Raw genomic sequence first — 17,113 nt, 5'->3', positions numbered from 1 at the left:
TGTTTGTGCGTGGGTGAGCCTTTCTTTTTTAGACGACCGGAAGCAAGGACAGCGCTGATGACGGTGGCGACGGAGGTGACGGCTGGGACTGCCGTTTCTGCTCCTCCTCGGCGATGATGCGGTCGAGCGCCTTCTCGATCTGCTGCGTCGAGCGGGCCAGCTCGGTGTTGTCGCTGTACGAGTCGTCCACGATTTCGCGCACCTTCAGCAGCAGGTCCCGGAAGTTGGCCATCTGCGTGTCCATCTTGAGCCGATCGATGCGGCAGGAAAGCTCGTCCCGCTTTGGTGGTGGCGGCCGCTCGTCCGACAGGGGTTCTTTCGGGTCCATTTCGCTGGCCTGGGCACGGTCGAGCTCGATGTGGAACCAGGTGCTGATGTCCCGCACGGACAGTTCCGTCTTTTCCATTATCCGCGAGCGTACCATCGATTCTGCAAGAAACGACCAAAGGCCATTAAAACAATCCATTTGCACAAAGACATGCCCGCCGGTGCAAAGGGCAGACCAAGTAAAAAGGTGCCTGGATACAGGTTTTCAAGTCAGCTACGAATGTTAACATTGATTTTCAACGCGTGCAAACTGTTATTCCTCATCGATCAGATATTTCCTTTCCATCAAAATAATATTTAATTTATATAGCAAAAATATTTTCAACACTTCAACGTGCCATCATTTCAGCACCGAGACTGAAAGCCGGATCTCATCACCAGTGCTGCAAAATGTCATGATGTGCTGCCATCACCAGTCCTACAAATGAGATGGTCACCAACGAAAGCAATGAACATACCCGAGGTAGCTTGATGCTCATTGCTGATACTCAATGAAAGTGCGTCATGACATGTCGAACGCGACGTGCGAGTGCTTGAGTAGTCAACCTTCAATACTCTGACTGACAAACTGAGCTTAATGGCGTCACAAGCAAAATCATTATCATTTTTCTGGATGGGAACAATGCTGCCAAATCGCAAGCACCGCATATCTCCCATGACTATCATGATGATCACTGACACAAAGTGTCGCGACCAAGTAACTGACCAAGAGTTTGTTGCACACAATGTCACCAAGCATGTGATGATCGCACCATCTGTTTGAGTCTCACCTCTGATCGTCACAGTAGAGCTTGTGACACTGACATGATTTTGTTTCAGCCGGAATTTATCGTGACTATGGCAGTTACTTTTTGCAGAACTGATCACAGTAAAAAAAAAGTCGTGGCATACAATGACCTAGCATTGACCGCAAAAGTGTCACGAAGCATGCACTGATCACACCAATCGTTTTGAGTATTACCTCTGATTATCACAATTGAGTACGTGACGCTGGCATGGATTTTGTTTCAGTTCGATTTTTTATGACATTGACAGTGACATTTTGCAGCACTGCTCATCATCCATTGACAGGTGAAGTGTTGAAAATCATGCTGATTAAATTAAAAATTATTGTAATTGAAATGAAATATCACAGTGATGACTTCTTGCACGCGGCGAAAAACAATGTGTACATTCGAAAGAGACTTGGAAATTCCTGTAAGTTGGAATAATGGGAAAGGGCCACTTACTTTCTCTCGCCACCTCACTGGAACAATCGGCCGTTAGTGACGCTGCCTGGCGGTACGGTGTGCTGGAGCACTGGGGTAGCCCCTGCCCTAGCTGCGCCCCGATATCCTTCAGCTGTGCCAAACCCTCCGCCACCTGTGCCACGTACTGCTCGAACAGGGCGCGCAGTTCATCGGCCGTCGGCGAACCGCCCTCCTCCCCTCGTTTGGCCAGCCTGGTTCGGGTCGCTTCGTGCCGCTCTTCGAGCGTCTCCAGCGTGGCCGCGAACCGCGCCAGCACATTCTTCTGCTGCGTATTGTTAAACGCCCCGTACTCCACGCTGCTGAACAGGCTCATGTTGCGCTTGAGCGTGCTGCTAATCGTTGACTCACGGCGCTGCGCCGTACCGCGCCGCTCGCCGCCCGCATCCAGCTCACCGGCCAGCGCTTCCTCGCTCTGCCCCAGATCGACCGCCTTCGTGTCGATCAGCTTCGCTTCCAGATTCTCGTACGCCGAGGGCGCACTAGGCAGGCCATCGTTGCCACCGCCGGCCGCCGCCGCACGGCTGCCAGTAGCGGCCCCACTGGCCCCTCCCGTCGCCGTCACCCGCAACCAGCGCCACACCTTGCCTGCCCAAGCGGTGCAGCGCGAACCGGTCTCGCCCTCGCCGGCACTGATTTCGTACATCTTGTGCGCCATGCTGTGCCGCTTGCTGCTATAGCCGGCGGTGAAGCAATCGAGACAGAGAGACACGTGCCGGCAGCGCTGGCACTTGAAGCGCAGGCCCCGAATCGGGGCCCGGCAGCCGTAGCACGGCATGCCGTGGGTGATGTGTTCCGTGTCGTGCAGCCGCTTGCAGAGCGTGACCACGTTCGCGTAGTACGAGAAGAGCGAGGAGAGCTTCCACAGGCAGCAAAACTGATACTCGGTCAGCCCGACCAGCCCCGGGTAGTTGGCGAAACATTCGCCGGTGATTTGCTGCACCATCGACGGCCTGAGGTGGTCCGGCTCGCCGAGAAACGTCAGCACCTTGGACAGGACGGTCAGCATCGCCTCGAACCGGTGCCGCGACACGCACAGGTTGTGGTCGCTGGTCAGTCGGAAGTGCTCCCACACCAGCTGGCCGTGGGTGGCGTGATCGCACAGCAGCAGAAACGCTTGCCGCAGCTCGAGCACCGACACGGGCGTGGTGCGCTTCGGGTCGAACACAGCCCAGAGGAAACCGGCCAGCAGGGCGCTGGCCGCGTCCAGGTTCGGGCGGGCCGGCAGCTCGTCGAAGTAGCCCATCCGGGCGGCCGCAAAGTAAACGTCGTGCACCACGCTCGCCAGCTGGCCCGGCTTGATCGACGGCGCACTGTCGATCAGGTTCAGTTGGTGGCGGTTCAGGATCGAGTGCACCATCTCGAACGGAATGTACGATGCTACGTAGCACGGGGGGAGGGAGGGAGAGTGAAAACACGGCAATTAGCACGGCGAGCTAACGCAACCAGCGCAATATGTGTACTCACTGTGCAGGGCTTTCTGGAGGGCGTGCAGCTTCCCAGCGCAACGGTACGTGCTGTAGCGGGCGCCAGCATACTTTTCGTTGATTGTCAGTAAAATGAACAGCAGGTTCGGGTTGTCCTGCTCCGTCTTGCCGTTGTACCGGTTCCGGTAAACCAGGTAGCCTCTCTCGTCGATCTGCTGATCGTACATCATGCTGCTTCTGCTACACCGGGCATTAACAACTTCCTTTCGGCACACGCGGAAAACACAATATTTTTATTTTCTTTCTGGTATCGGAAACAACAAATAAGTGTTTCGCGCTTTTTTCGCTCGGCTTTTCTTCCTTAAACCTCGTCAAACACCTACGACTGGGAAATCGTTGCGGAAACCTCCCGAGACGCCGCTTCCCTAGCTTTGCTTTCCAACTGTCAGCTCCGGTCAAAACAAAATCACTTTTCCGTTTGGGCTCGAGTTTTCAAACAAATCTGCAAGCGTACACGCTTCGGCAGCGCTCTCTGATGGTCGTTCCCGGAACCGTCCCTTGTTCGGTTTTGTTTACGCGTGGGTTACATACAGTGTTATATTCGCTTTACAACGCCCACCCCTTTCACAACACATCGAAATGTGTCCATTCTTGCTGTAGAACATGTGATAAACACATTTTGATAGCCAAGAAAAAAATGGAGTGCATTAAATAAAGTGCATATATTTATTGTTCTCTAAAACGGTCTAAAGAAAAGGTATCAATAACCGACACCTTTAAACCATGCTGTTAAAAGTAGCCGTGTTCACTGTATCCTCAATCATAAAAAGGAATCATTTCCACCATTTTCTTTAAAAAAATATCGTTTTTGCTCGATTTTAAATTATCAATCCGCCGATCAATCTTCATTTATCATCAATTCCAAGAACATGCGTTCGTTTACCCGCGACTAGCAAGTAACAAACCCGGGAAAGTAAACGAAACGAATGTCAGGACAAAAAACCTGGTTTTCGTGAGCTCGCCAGCGCTCCAAAAGCGAGGATTTTCCGAACTCTGGCGAGGTTTTTTGAAAGGCGTTGTGAGGGTTTTTGAGGATTCAAGATGCCAGCATTCAAGCCAGCGAAAAAGTTCGCGCTGGTCTACGACTGTGTTGGTGGACAAAATTAAATAGCCACAAAAATAAATACACTTCACCACTCCTCCTCATTGACCCCACGGGGTCCTTCATTTCATGTGTATGTGCCATATTTACAACTTCGCTCCGTTGCCTCAGTTCCCTCGTACGCTATTGAATCTGCTGATCTAGTGATGGCCTTTTATGTACAGTCTTCATCGACCTTGACGCTGAGGGAATTGGGTAAAGCCGGTATAAACCTTTTAACGGTTCTTTTAACCTTTAAGTTGGCAAAAGATACCCGGGTATTTTTTCAACTTCGAACTGCAATAACTTTTGATTCATTGCTTTTATTGAGTTGAAATTTTCCGTAGTCTCTCAACTTTTAATTTATGATTTTTTGGTGCATAAGTTGTAATTTTAAACAGCCTGTAAGTATTTTATTTTGATTTTTTTTAAACTTTACCACGTAAGTTGCCCAAATAGCCAGCTCGTACTTTATAGCTGATTTAGGGCTGTTTAACGAAAAATCGTTCCGATGTCGTACTTTGTGGCTGATTAAGAGACAGACGGTACTTTGCGGAACTATGGAGCTTTTTAACAGGCACATGGTACTTTTTGGAACTTTGCGGCTGATTAGCACTTTGTGTAGGGTTCATGGTGGAACTTGAAGGCTTGTTAAGAAAGGGTACTGAACTTGGTGGAACTTCATAGCTTTTTAATGCATGACATCGGTACAACCCAAATAGCCAGAATTGCTTAAGCAGCTCATTTTGGCACGCTAAAGATCGCTGCTCTAATTCGCCTTTTGCAGTAGATAAACAGCATCAAAGTTCCAGACAGGACTTTCAAAAAGCTGTTAAGCAGCTTCGTGTCATGGATTTGCAAGAAAATTTGCCTTAGCGTTTTGTTGTCAAGTAAGACTACATAACCTCAAAAAAAAAAGGCGCGCTATCACACTTGTCAGGCATGGATTGTGTGAATGTGTTGGTGTGTTGGGTTGATGTGAGCTTTCTTCTGATATTCATTGTATGTATGTGCTGTATATGCTTAATGTGTTAAGTTAGTTTGATGTGTGTGTTATAGTTATAGTTAGAATTTAGTGTTATTTGTCTTTATTAGTGAGTTTTGAACAGTCGACCTCCGTGTCTATGTCATTTCCCTTTCCTATGTTAGCTATTTGCCCTGATGTCTCGATGTAACATCAAATAGCTATAAAAATAAATTCACCCATCCGAAATCATCACAACATTGCAACCACATAGACAAACTGCAGATATTCGCTGAGTCTCAGAAATTCCTGGAACAAAACCAACAATGTATTTCCAAACGACAACCCGTACCATTCAGGCAGAACACACAGGGCAGAAAGGCAGCAGAAAATCTACGGTGAGGTTGAACGAAAGATTTTTTTTGTATTTTGTTGCATATCTAATTCCAATTGATGACTTTTCCAGGCATACGTATCTATTTCCATCATCATAAATATAGTCTGGAAAATGCCTTTTAACATCGTTGAAACTGTAGATGGTAGAGGCCACAAGGAGCTGTTGGCCGTCCCTGAAACATGGATTCAAGGAACAAGCAAAGGGATAAATTACCTTATGTGGCCAAACGTCCGGCGAGCCGATAGTTTAAACGCGCTTTTACTAGATGATTCAAGCATGCCTTCTAATTCATGGGAGAGAATAATGTGCAAGATAAAACGTACAGGACTGGAAACAATCGCACAAGCTAATCGCATTATACAGGATATGTGTTTGGTTTCATCAACGGATTGTAGTGTTGTGCACGAAGAAAAGTTATACAAACCTAGAAAGACGAAGCAACATGCTTTCAAACCAGACAACAGATTTCAACAAATGTTAGTTGAGGAACAGCCAAAAGAAGAGAGTAACGAGGCCATAGAATGCTTGAATGAAGACAATTCAATAGAATTTGAGGAAGAGGAATATTTGGAAAAGGATGAAACTAGCAGTGAAGTTGACCAACTTAAACTACACGATTCGGAACCTGCAAATCTCAGTACGAATGATCGCTTGGATAGATTAGAAAATACTTTGTTTATTGTATTATCAAAATTAATATTCTTGCAGACAAAACAGTGATTACCACACCTGAACTTTCTCCTAGTATTGACGAACGATTGGAAAAATTAGAAAGAGCAATGTCTACAGTTTTGGCGAAATTGGATATTCTTCTAGATAAAACAGTTATTCCGGTATCCATGCGTCGCAAGAGAAATGACATAGGATTTCAAGTGGTCAGTAGCATAGAAGAGCTGTCAATTTTAGAATCAAACTTGGCCCAACCAGATTATTTCAATGAAGTTTCGTCATGGTTAGAACATAACATATGGGAAATCACCCCCGAAAATAGGATGATAGAAATTTTGGATCTAATTTTTTCAAAAAATTTTTTGACCCTCTGTAGTTGGACCGGCATAGGTAAGGGAAAAGAAAAAGTTCCTATGATGACACATAAAAATATTCTTGAATTATTTAGACTTCATGGCAGCACAGAAGAGGCTGTGGTCACCGATAAAGTTTTGGCTCGTTTTTTTATGAAAAGCTCAAAAATGCAACAAAACGAGCTTATTCGAAGGGATTGCGAAAAAGTACACAGCACAAGTTCGAATCTGTTTGAATTCATTGTTTTGTTGTATAACAATAAACTATGTGAATTTATTATTTCAATGTATGAATTAAAGGAATAAAAACATAAAGATCGGGTGTCCTGGTTTGTACTGCAACTATCTTGCATTTGATATCGTGAAAATTGAACGTAGTTTCCGCCCCTGACAAAGTTGATAATTTCCCAGCATAAATATTTAAAGCAGATGATTTGATAGGGTATTCAAAATAATCCCATTGCTTCAGGACTTCTCTGCCATGAAAGCTATGTAAAGAGGAAGAATTAGAATCTAATTTAATGAACCGGACAATTTTTTTCTGTTTCGTCAATACCCAACCATCGCGATCGTTGTCTTGCATTTTAAAATCTATGCTATTAGTGTTTTGTGTTTCTCCTTTGTACTGATAAAAATTTTCCAGCTCCGATAATCTGTTTATAATTTGTTGAAGCTCTTGTCGTCGACCACGTAGTAGGTTTTTCAGAACTTGTAACAAATTTTCAAACGGGTAAGTTGACAAAGTAATTAACGGTCCGAAAAAAAAAACACTTCTTCGTACACATGTAAAAGATTGTGCACATTACTTGTGAGAAATTTGTCTCCATAAACATTACTGTACTGGACAACGAATTCTTTTAACATTTCGTTTGCAACATGCCAATTATTTTTATACACGTTTGTTGATAGCATTGTAATAGAGCAAAACAGTAGCATGAAGTGGTTATATACATAATCCGGTAAAACATCTTTAAGCACTACTATTCCGGCATAATGCAAGAATGAACTAAATTCTGTTGCTTTCCAATATTTTAGTACGTTCAGACCTCTAAATGGTCTGTGTATTTCTGATGGAAGTTTGATGCGTTGCAACAATTCCGAAATTTCACTGATGGCAGAAGCTGATAATTTTGCATGCAATCCTAGTGTACCATCTCTCCAACCTAGAAGCAATCTTCGCTGCACTCCCAAATCTATCAGGTGTAACCTATCTGATACAATTATGTCTCGAATCATATTCAAAAATGGAATTTCAAGCAATGGGCTACATTTCTTCTGATGTTGTCTATATGCTTTAGCTCGGAAATTCTTATCTGTGCGCATTTTATGATTCACCCCTTTAAAATAACAGTATGTGAATCATGGTTGTATTCTCCGTGGCATGTGCATTTCAAGCAACTATTATATCCATTGAAATTTGTCACTCCTGTAATGATAAATATTGATTGATGATATTTAAACCTAAAATTCATGTTAGCTTTGTTATTTTGTTACCTTTTAGAAAACATCTAGCTGGAGAATCAGCTATAACTGCTCGAAGTTTGATTGCAATGGTTACACCATTGATGGTTGTTCCTTTCACCAATATTATCTTTAATTCTTCAACCAATTTCTTCAAATATTCATCCGCATTTCCCGGCTTGGTATTGCCGCAAAAAATCCCAGCAATCATTGGACGAACATTGGGCATATCATGTATATTGAAGAGAATCGGCCAAAACTGGAGACTGCTACTTTTGTAAAGAGGTAAACCATCCACAAATAAATTGAGCGACAGTGTTTCGAATGGTGGTCCCTGTTTACTAAATTTTAGAGTTAGATATTGATTATAACCAAAAAGATATATTATCTTACCAAAAGAAGGATGAAAGACATTTTTGGATTCCATTATACCAAAATTGACCTCCATCAATCTTTGTTATTTCCGCCGGAGTCCTCTTTGTACGAAGCAGCGTTCTAGCATTTTCTGGAAGGTTTACTGAGTCGATATTTGATTTTAATAACTTTAACATCATGTTTATGGATTGATGTGTTTGGTTGGTGTATAAAGCCCAAAATTGCATTCCTTCTTCAAAGTCCATAGTGTCAAACTCATTAGAATCGGTTGTTACAGCCCCGTATTCATCTTCAGAATCTGAACTATCAGAAGATTGAACATCTGCAGCAGTAATTATCCCTAACAAAAAAGAAAAAAATATGCTTTTAGAATATGTATCTATATTCTGTTCTAACGCGACAAACCTGTAGTACCAAATATTTCACTCCCAACGGAGTTGTTCACATTAAATAATGACCGCTTTATACTGTCGCGTTTTCGATATATTTTTCCAGATCTTTTTAAAACGCGCGAAAACATGTTTGTTTGTGTATTCCGTTAATAATTTTTCACTCAGGTGATTTACGACGCCGTCATTTGACAGATGATAATATTTTGGTCAGTTTGCCAGCAAAGTTCCATAGAGTACCGTCTTTCAGTCTTAAATAGCTATGAAGTTCCACCAAGTTCGGTACGCGTTATTAAAAAGCCTTAAAGTTCGATCGTCAACCCTGCAGATAATACTAATCAGCCGCAAAGTTCCAAAGGGTACCGTGTGCTTGTTAAAAAGCTTTATGGTTCCACCAAGTACCGTTTCATCTCTTAATCAGCCACAAAGTACGACATCGGACCGATTTTTCGCTAAACAGCCCCAAATCAGCTATGGAGTTCAAGCTGGCTATTTGGGAAGGTGGCTCTTGTCAAAGTGTCAAAGACGGACGCCGGCAATAATCTCATTGCTGCTGCACAAGTTAGATTCGTTAAATGAAGAATGAATATTGAGTGAAGTGATTGTGAATTATCAGTAAATTGTGTAAAATTTTGTATAAAGGATTTAAAAATATACACATGTGTTTAAACGAAACAAATCTTGTTGTTTATTTCATCGATGACGCTTGCTTGAAAATAAAACACAAAGAAAAATAATCCCTGGCATCGTGGCATAAGGAAGCTGCTTAGGCGCTGTTTGAAAGACCCACATAGAACTTTGATGCTGTTTATCTACTGCAAAAGGCGAATTAGAGCAGCGATCTTTAGCGTGCCAAAATGAGCTGCTTAAGCAATTCTGGCTATTTGGGATGATCCGGAAAATACCTCGCTCGTGAGAGGTTCAAAGCATTTTTTACACATGTCTTGACAAGAAGGTGCTTGAGAGCGACGTGATGCACGGCCTGTTAGCTTCACGTCCCTCTAAATGTCTGGTTTGCCGTCAGCAAAGTTGTGGTTCATGCCGGTGATGCACAGATTGACCCGTAATGTCGTTCGTAGGTTTTTAGGTGCAAGAAAACATAAAAGATTTTTTACCCAATTGAGTTCCACCAACACTTATGCTGGTTCGATATAGCTTCGTAATCATTAAACGGCATAACACGCGAATGGCCTCGTCAGGCTGGAAATAGACGAACCGAGATCGGCGCGGTACCGCGAAATTCGCGCCTTGTTTATAACAGTTGTAGAACAGTAGAGCTGTCAAATCTTCCGCGCCTCCAATCGCGCCTGCTGTTTCCCAGAGATACCCAACTTCGGTATTGCTGAGATTTTCGCGATAGCGCGAACCGATTATTTTTACTTTTTCTGGCGGATTTGTGAGAAAACTCGTGTCAAGAAATAAGTTTTGTATTTTATTTTGCATAAACTATGTGAAATAAATAATTTGATTCGCAAATTGATAGAAAAATATTTCTTCTTGGCACATTCAATCGTCACCAGACCTCGGATGGTTAAATACACGAACCGCGATTATCTCGCCTATCGGTCAGATTTTGTAACATAATTGACAGCTCAAATCATACCCGATTTTCGCGGTACCGCGATGATCTCGGTTCGTCTATTTCCAGCCTCAGAAGCGGCACGGAATAAATACATTATTAACCGTAGAGTTGGCAACCAGATTTACACACGTAAGTTGGCAACCGGCATACCCGGTATTCCACACGTTTTGATGTAAAAAATTCACGATTTTCATAGGTAAACAATGCTTTCTATATTTTAATGCTGTAAGCAACCCAAATAGCCAGAATTGCTTAAGCAGCTCATTTTGGCACGCTAAAGATCGCTGCTCTAATTCGCCTTTTGCAGTAGATAAACAGCATCAAAGTTCTATGTGGGTCTTTCAAACAGCGCCTAAACAGCTTCCTTATGCCACGATGCCAGGGATTATTTTTCTTTGTGTTTTACTTTCAAGCAAGCGTCATCGATGAAATAAACAACAAGATTTGTTTCGTTTAAATACACGTGTATATTTTTAAATCCTTTGTATTGATGAATTATACAAAATTTTACACAATTTACTGATAATTCACAATCACTTCACTCAATATTCATTCTTCAATTAACGAATCTAACTTGTGCAGCAGCAATGAGATTATTGCCGGCGTTTGTCTTTGACACTTTGACAAGAGCCACCTTGAACCGATGTCATGCATTAAAAAGCTATAAAGTTCCACCAAGTTCAGCACCCTTTCTTAACAAGCCTTCAAGTTCCATCATGAACCCTACACATAGTGCTAATCAACCGCAAAGTTCCAACAAGTACCATGTGCCTGTTAAAAAGCTCCATAGTTCCGCAAAGTACCGTCTATCTCTTAATCAGCCACAAAGTACGACATCGGACCGATTTTTCGTTAAACAGCTCTAAATCAGCTATAAAGTACGAGCTGGCTATTTGGGTTGGGATCTTTCTGCAGGCCAGCAAGACACACATTCTACCGTAGTGTCGCAATGCCGTTTTATGTTGCTACACCTTTATCCATGCCGATGTATAGTTATCTACAAAATAGAAATTACACAAATCGAAATTAACGCAATCTCAAACGCCGAGCAATCACAACATACCTGCCCTCTTGCAAATCATGTCCTACAGCGGCACAGCAGCTCATTTTGTTTATCTGCATGGTGAAGAAGAGCACGCCTTGTTAATCTAATGCTTAAAATCAATGATTTCGTAAAAAAAAAAACTAACCCGTCACTGTATGTTTGGCCTGCTCAAATGTTCACGCTGCTGCGTGCGTGCGGCGATTTTATGCGTTGCACGCCAAATCTAAGGCCCTAACCCACTACAGGCGGTCCCCGAGATACACGGTTAATGGGGACCAAAAACGGCCGCAAATTACCGCGTAACTCGAATTTCCGCGTAAGTCGAATCTCGTGATTTCCAGCTAAAATATCACTAATTTTCGTGTTATTTTGCAAGTAGGAGGCGGTTTTAGTCACTTTATGAATTATTTGATATGGTTCTGACTGAATATAACAGTTTTAAACAATTTGAAATTATTTTTAACATTCGATCAAAACGGAAATTATTTGGCAATTTACATTTGATGTGTCAAATCAGTACAATTTGCTCAAAGAATTGTCAAATTTAGAAAACCGCGTATCTCCGAATCCGCGTATAAGAGGTACCGTGTATCTCGGGGACCACCTGTATAATTAGTAACATTTACACTAAACTACAATCGATTTCGATGCAAATTATCAACAAAATTCTGCACTCCAGATTTACATCAGCCAACGAGTTTGTTTACATATAACATGCGTCCACATGTGCGAAAGAGATGGCATGACACAACGAGCGAGACATACACAGCTCGATATATGATGCGGGTATAAATTGTCACCAACACACCGAAAGGCATATGGACAATGGTGGACGAAGCGTTCGAAGTGAAGTGAGACAGCGGGGCACAAAAAACTCACCTCGAAACGAGCACTGTAGGCAAGCAAAGAACGGGTAGAGAAAACGAGCGAGATGCAGCGGTTTTGTTTACGTCAAAAACCACTCGCCATGTTCAACGGGTCAAATCGTTAAACTAAACAAAACAAGATTATCATCTGCTCACGGACAACAATACACTTTTAGCACGAAAATCTTCACAGAGAGAGAGAAAGAAAAATCAAACGGTCCGAGGCCCGGGAAGCTGGAGCCGGATCCGATCGCTCCCACCAGCTGGTCCTGAGAAAAAGAAAAAGAACCGCGGTCTTTGTAGGTCAGATCAGTGCAGTGCGTGGCACAGAAATTCGGTCAGTAGCTGTGTGTGTCCGTTTGCCACGGATTCTACCTCGAGCTCACGCTACTGTCCCAACGACTGATAGCAGAGCAAGTAAAAAACCGACGTGGGAGGACGAGCGATAACACACAGAACGCACAAAAACCGTCGCTCCACTTCCGTCCAGGAGAGACCGCCCACCACACTCTCCTTCCCTCACCTCGATGACGATCTACAATTTGTACATCTTCGACAAGCTTGGCACCCTGTTGTACTACGGCGAATGGAACCGACTGAAGCAATCGGGCATCACCAAAGATGAGGTAAGGCGGGCGGAGGCGTATTGTCTCGCAGCGGAATCGGCACTAACTGTGTATCTTCCACTCACTCGCTCTCGTTTGCAGGAAGCGAAGCTGATGTACGGCATGCTGTTCTCGATCAAATCGTTCGTCAGCAAAGTGTCACCGGTGGAGCCGAGGGAGGGCTTCCTCTACTACAAAACGAACAAGTACGCGCTGCACTACCTGGAGGTACCGTCCGGGTTGAAGTTCGTCCTCAACACGGACAACACGTCGACCGGCATCCGGGAGTTTCTACAGAACGTGTACACGAAGGCAGGTGTTTAGCTCTTAGCTGGAAATCTCTTTATTAACAAGAGTGGGTGTGTGCGTTAAATGGGTTTTGCTACATGATTAGTTTGCTCTTGCTCTCTTTTTTCTCGTCGTATCACTAGATATGGGTTGAGTATGTCGTACGGAACCCGCTTTGGACGCTCGGTACACCCGTCACGTCCGACATTTTTAAGGCAAAGCTGGACGAATTCGTGAAGCAGTCGCCCCTGTACGGTTCCAAAATCATCTAACCGCTCGTGCAGTGTACGCAGAGACAACATGTCCTCCCGGCCACCTAACCCAATCCATTCCGCAAAAAAAAAAAAAAAAAAAAAACATCTCGCCTATCCCCCATTTAGTAAACTTTCCGCTGCTTCCGGTACTCGGTCAGCCACTTCTGTATGTTCTGCACGTGGACGGCACGGGCCCGCGTCACGGATGCCGGATCGGCCGGATTGGACGCGCGCAGATCGAGATGGTGGGCTCCCTCGGGGATGAGCACAATCTTGACGTTCTCGTTGCTCGAGCGCAGTACGCCACCGCCGGACCACGGATCCAGCAGCCCGTTGCTGAAGACGATGTTCGTAATGCTCGCACTGTGCAAAAAAACAGAAACAAACAAAAAAAAAAAAAAAACAATCAAACAAACCAAACCACGGACAGAAAAATTAACGTTTCTGGCTGTTAAAAAACAAAACTGAATGCTATAGCAAATGTAAAGTGTAAACTCAACGTAGCGAAAATGATGCGATTGAAACCCCCCGGATTTGTGTTTTAAACAGACGCTAATCGATTAAAGAACGTTACGCAGACACACTGGCCGCAACACTTTTGCACCGGGTCTTACAACTTACTCGAGAAATTCACCACCGTAGTTGAGCAGCGCGTTGGCCGGGCGCGGATGCACGCCGTACTTCTTGAAGCACTTGTCCGCGTACGTCTGCATGTTCCACTGCTGTGGCGGGAACATGTCGTGCACGCCGTCCGCACAGATCGGCATCACCATCTCGGTGCACGCCTGAAAGTCCCAGCCCCGGTCGCTGATGCCCGTCCCGTCGTACGACGAGTTGATGTTCAGACAGGCCGCCTTGCCGTCGTAGTTGTAGTAGATCGACAGGGCGGACTGCAGATGGTCGAGCAGCTCCACGCCGGTGTAGTTCTGCGCCAGCCGGCCGCAGAACTCGCGCACCGGGTAGGCCGGCACCGGCGCCAGGAAGCTCGACGGGTAGGGATAGTTGATCATCGCCAGGTTGCCGTACACGTCCGTGAGATAGTCGAACAGCGTCTCGGTGACGTCCGTCCCCTTGGTCAGGTTGGTGCAGAATTTGAACTTTTCGTTCAGCAGCCGCAGCCCGTCCGCGCTGGTCGAGTAGTTCTGCAGCGTGGTCCACGAGCGGCGTATGTTGTCGGCACAGTCGGCCGTGTACGCGACCTGGTAGACGGACGTCAGTATCTGGTTGAAGATGCCGCAGTCGGTCACGCCCGCGAACTGGCGTACCGGGGCGGACGCGGCGATCGCTCCCGCCACCAGGTGCGGATACTTGATGCGTATCCAGGCGGCCAGCATGCCGCCGTACGAGCCCCCGAACGCGATGACCGGCCGGGCACGGGTGGTCCCGTTCGGGGGGTTTAGCGTGCGCAGCACCAGCGCAAAGTCGGCCAGCGCCTGCTCGGACGTCAGGTAGCCGAGGTTCTTGGGCGAATCGTACGAGGCATTGCCGAACGGCAGCGAGTGGCCATAGAACCGATGCTCGACAAACAGCAGCGTCGCCTTCAGCTTCGGCGCCAGCTCCCACATGAAGCCGGTGTTTTGTGCGAACAGCTCGATGTCGCCCTCATTGCCGGCGTAGAACAGAATCGGGCTGGCCGGCAGATCGGCCCCGCCCGGCGCGTACGTATCGTTGATCAGGTAGCTGGAAAGAGTGGCGATACCGGAAGCGGTGGAGCATTATTGGCGGGGCATTGAAGCATTTTAGCGCCGTAGCTCGCTACACCTACCGTAGCTTGAACGTCGCCTCGCCGGTGTACGTAAAGTGGTCGATTGGCACGTCGATCGTTTTAGTCTGATACAAGTAAGTGGCCGCCCCGTCCCGGACCGCAGCTGATAGTCCGGCGATAAGCGCGACCCATAGCGCAGCGGTCATCTTGCGCACGTTCCTTTCTGCGTGCGTTGCTCTTTAACCGGGGCAACCGAGCACTTTTGCACCAAACTGGCCATACACATGGAGAGGTGGGGGGAAAGGAGAACAAACGACATCAGTTATAGGCGAATGATGATCGGCGCCCAATGAACGCCTAATTAAGCGATTATCGGTACGCTCGAACGTATGTGTTATTGTTTTCTTCCCCGATCCAAGACCGGGCCAAGCTATCATCTAGTTCTTTAGCATATTGTTACTATTTTGTTAAGATGAAGGAGATAAAGGTAATAATTGGCACTTACCAAACTGCTGTGTGTATGAAACAAGAGCGATGTTTGAGGCGAACTGTTTTCTTCTGCCGTCTCTATCTCCGACAACAACCGATCGATGCTTGGCTACGGCGGTTGGCTGACTGACTGATCACAGTGCTATCTGTGCCGCTTGGCCGCCAGTCATCCGTCAATGCATTTTATACGCCCCAATGGCGGTCAAGCGATCTTTTACGCCAGGGATCGACAACCGTTTCCAAGTCGCAGAAATAGTGAAATTGCACCTCCAGCCGGTGCTCAACAAATATTTTTTATTTTTTTACATTATGCGTTGTTTTGGCAGTTCTCATTGAATTAAATAATTTCATGTTGCGCAAAACAATAGTTTTCGTCAATTAAGCTCTCCAAAGCGTTTAAATTAGCAATCTAGGATCTTATTTTTTAAAACAAGAAAGTATTTTTTATTGAAGAATATTCTAAAAGAGAGACGTTGAGTAATGTGATGTATCATTTAAACAAGACACACATTGAAGGTGACTTTTATTTCTTGCAGTTGTGCACACATTTTGTTTGCATGGTTCTAAAACCAATTCCGGTATTAAGATTGACAAGGTTTGAAATCTGTTCGATAATGAGCCATTTCAACAGGAACTCGGTAGGACTACGAATACACCTTGTCGACCACATCTTTTTTTGTTTTTGTTGCGAATAATATAATGAGCGCGGTGAAAACCAGCAAACGTTTCGATTTGAAGCCACGGTTTATTACATATACTTTACTGTACAACTTCTACTAAATATCTCACGCTGCTCATGTGCTACCGGGTATGGATTGTCGACCGAAACTGGAACTGTACCGGTTGCAGACCGGGAAGTATCGTACCGAATCTGAATCCGGAATTGTTATAGGTACTGTTGCAGAAAATTAATGCAATCGGGAGCTATGAGTTCACGAGTGGTTCCTTCACCGATACGGTTTCGGAATCAGTTCCCGGACCAATATGGGTTCAGTATCAGTTCCAGGACCGATATGGCTTCAACATTAGTTCCTCGATCGGTAGAGGTTCATAATCGGTTCCAGGACCAGTATGGGTTTATGATCAGTTCCAGGACCGGTATGAGTTCATTCCCGATTCCAGGAACGGTATGGGTTCATTATCAGTTTCAGTACCGGTATGGGTTCAGTATTCAGGACCAGTGCAGATTCAGTATTAGTTCCAGGATTGGTATGGGTTCAGTGTCAGTTCCAGGACCGGTATTGGTGCAGTATCAGTCGCAGGACCGGTATGGGGTCATGATAGGTTCCAGGATCGGTATGAGTTCATTCTCGGCTCTAGGATCGGTATGGGTTCATGATAGGTTCCAGTGCAGACATGGGTTCATGATAGGTTCCAGGACTGGTACGGGTTCAGTATCCGTTCCAAGACCAGAAGGAGTCAGTATCAGTTCCAGGACCGGTATGAATTCATGATAGGTTCTAGGACCGGTATGACTTTAGTATTAGGTCCATGACCAGTATGGGTGCATTATCAGTTCCACGACCGTT

At 45.3% G+C, this 17,113-nt stretch overlaps 4 protein-coding genes and 2 long non-coding RNA genes across 6 annotated transcripts; 2 read left to right on the top strand and 4 right to left on the bottom strand.

Moving 5' to 3' along the window:
- Positions 1-13: 13 nt before the first annotated feature.
- Positions 14-3,339, bottom strand: LOC121588475 (dystrobrevin-1-like). The gene is made up of 3 exons (XM_041906466.1): positions 3,042-3,339; positions 1,557-2,954; positions 14-429 (listed from the first exon to the last, which is right to left on the bottom strand). Exons 1-3 carry the CDS (start codon positions 3,229-3,231, stop codon positions 29-31), a joined length of 1,989 nt encoding a protein of 662 aa, XP_041762400.1. The 5' UTR covers positions 3,232-3,339; the 3' UTR covers positions 14-28.
- A 1,792-nt stretch (positions 3,340-5,131) lies between these two features.
- LOC121598225 lies at positions 5,132-6,861 on the top strand. The gene is made up of 3 exons (XM_041924779.1): positions 5,132-5,504; positions 5,573-6,140; positions 6,212-6,861. Exons 1-3 carry the CDS (start codon positions 5,433-5,435, stop codon positions 6,829-6,831), a joined length of 1,260 nt encoding a protein of 419 aa, XP_041780713.1. The 5' UTR covers positions 5,132-5,432; the 3' UTR covers positions 6,832-6,861.
- A 1,008-nt stretch (positions 6,862-7,869) lies between these two features.
- On the bottom strand, positions 7,870-9,187 carry LOC121598219. Its single transcript, XR_006005535.1, has 4 exons — positions 8,767-9,187; positions 8,380-8,701; positions 8,020-8,327; positions 7,870-7,951 (listed from the first exon to the last, which is right to left on the bottom strand). It is a non-coding gene; the product is annotated as an uncharacterized LOC121598219 (long non-coding RNA).
- Positions 9,188-11,148: 1,961 nt separating this feature from the next.
- On the bottom strand, positions 11,149-11,676 carry LOC121593991. Its single transcript, XR_006004877.1, has 3 exons — positions 11,523-11,676; positions 11,396-11,448; positions 11,149-11,329 (listed from the first exon to the last, which is right to left on the bottom strand). It is a non-coding gene; the product is annotated as an uncharacterized LOC121593991 (long non-coding RNA).
- A 412-nt stretch (positions 11,677-12,088) lies between these two features.
- On the top strand, positions 12,089-13,914 carry LOC121593981 (trafficking protein particle complex subunit 1). The gene is made up of 3 exons (XM_041916816.1): positions 12,089-12,869; positions 12,951-13,160; positions 13,280-13,914. The coding sequence occupies exons 1-3, from the start codon at positions 12,771-12,773 to the stop codon at positions 13,406-13,408; spliced, it is 438 nt and encodes a 145-aa protein (XP_041772750.1). The 5' UTR covers positions 12,089-12,770; the 3' UTR covers positions 13,409-13,914.
- Positions 13,168-15,763, bottom strand: LOC121593978 (lysosomal Pro-X carboxypeptidase). The gene is made up of 4 exons (XM_041916803.1): positions 15,601-15,763; positions 15,156-15,367; positions 14,012-15,070; positions 13,168-13,753 (listed from the first exon to the last, which is right to left on the bottom strand). Exons 2-4 carry the CDS (start codon positions 15,299-15,301, stop codon positions 13,513-13,515), a joined length of 1,446 nt encoding a protein of 481 aa, XP_041772737.1. The 5' UTR covers positions 15,302-15,367; positions 15,601-15,763; the 3' UTR covers positions 13,168-13,512.
- Positions 15,764-17,113: the final 1,350 nt, after the last annotated feature.

This window comes from Anopheles merus, chromosome X (genome assembly GCF_017562075.2).
Source record: "Anopheles merus strain MAF chromosome X, AmerM5.1, whole genome shotgun sequence".
NCBI classification, from domain to species: domain Eukaryota; kingdom Metazoa; phylum Arthropoda; class Insecta; order Diptera; family Culicidae; genus Anopheles; species Anopheles merus.
Note: the sequence above shows the minus strand (reverse complement) of the source record. Positions and strands in the feature narration are given on the sequence as shown.

Bases quoted from the DNA above. Each gene is read 5' to 3' on its own strand.
- LOC121588475 (XM_041906466.1), bottom strand. From the start codon at position 3,231: ATGATGTACGATCAGCAGATCGACGAGAGAGGCTACCTGGTTTACCGG. The intron at 2,955-3,041 runs GTGAGTACACAT...CGTGCTACGTAG, and splicing joins CCTCCAGAAAGCCCTGCACA to CATCGTACATTCCGTTCGAG. The intron at 430-1,556 runs GTAAGTGGCCCT...CGTTTCTTGCAG, and splicing joins CAGTGAGGTGGCGAGAGAAA to AATCGATGGTACGCTCGCGG.
- LOC121598225 (XM_041924779.1), top strand. From the start codon at position 5,433: ATGTATTTCCAAACGACAACCCGTACCATTCAGGCAGAACACACAGGG. The intron at 5,505-5,572 runs GTGAGGTTGAAC...TGACTTTTCCAG, and splicing joins AAGGCAGCAGAAAATCTACG to GCATACGTATCTATTTCCAT. The intron at 6,141-6,211 runs GTACGAATGATC...ATATTCTTGCAG, and splicing joins TTCGGAACCTGCAAATCTCA to ACAAAACAGTGATTACCACA.
- LOC121593981 (XM_041916816.1), top strand. From the start codon at position 12,771: ATGACGATCTACAATTTGTACATCTTCGACAAGCTTGGCACCCTGTTG. The intron at 12,870-12,950 runs GTAAGGCGGGCG...TCTCGTTTGCAG, and splicing joins CGGGCATCACCAAAGATGAG to GAAGCGAAGCTGATGTACGG. The intron at 13,161-13,279 runs GCAGGTGTTTAG...TCGTATCACTAG, and splicing joins TACAGAACGTGTACACGAAG to ATATGGGTTGAGTATGTCGT.
- LOC121593978 (XM_041916803.1), bottom strand. From the start codon at position 15,301: ATGACCGCTGCGCTATGGGTCGCGCTTATCGCCGGACTATCAGCTGCG. The intron at 15,071-15,155 runs GTAGGTGTAGCG...CACTCTTTCCAG, and splicing joins GAGGCGACGTTCAAGCTACG to CTACCTGATCAACGATACGT. The intron at 13,754-14,011 runs GTAAGTTGTAAG...TTTTTTGCACAG, and splicing joins TACGGTGGTGAATTTCTCGA to TGCGAGCATTACGAACATCG.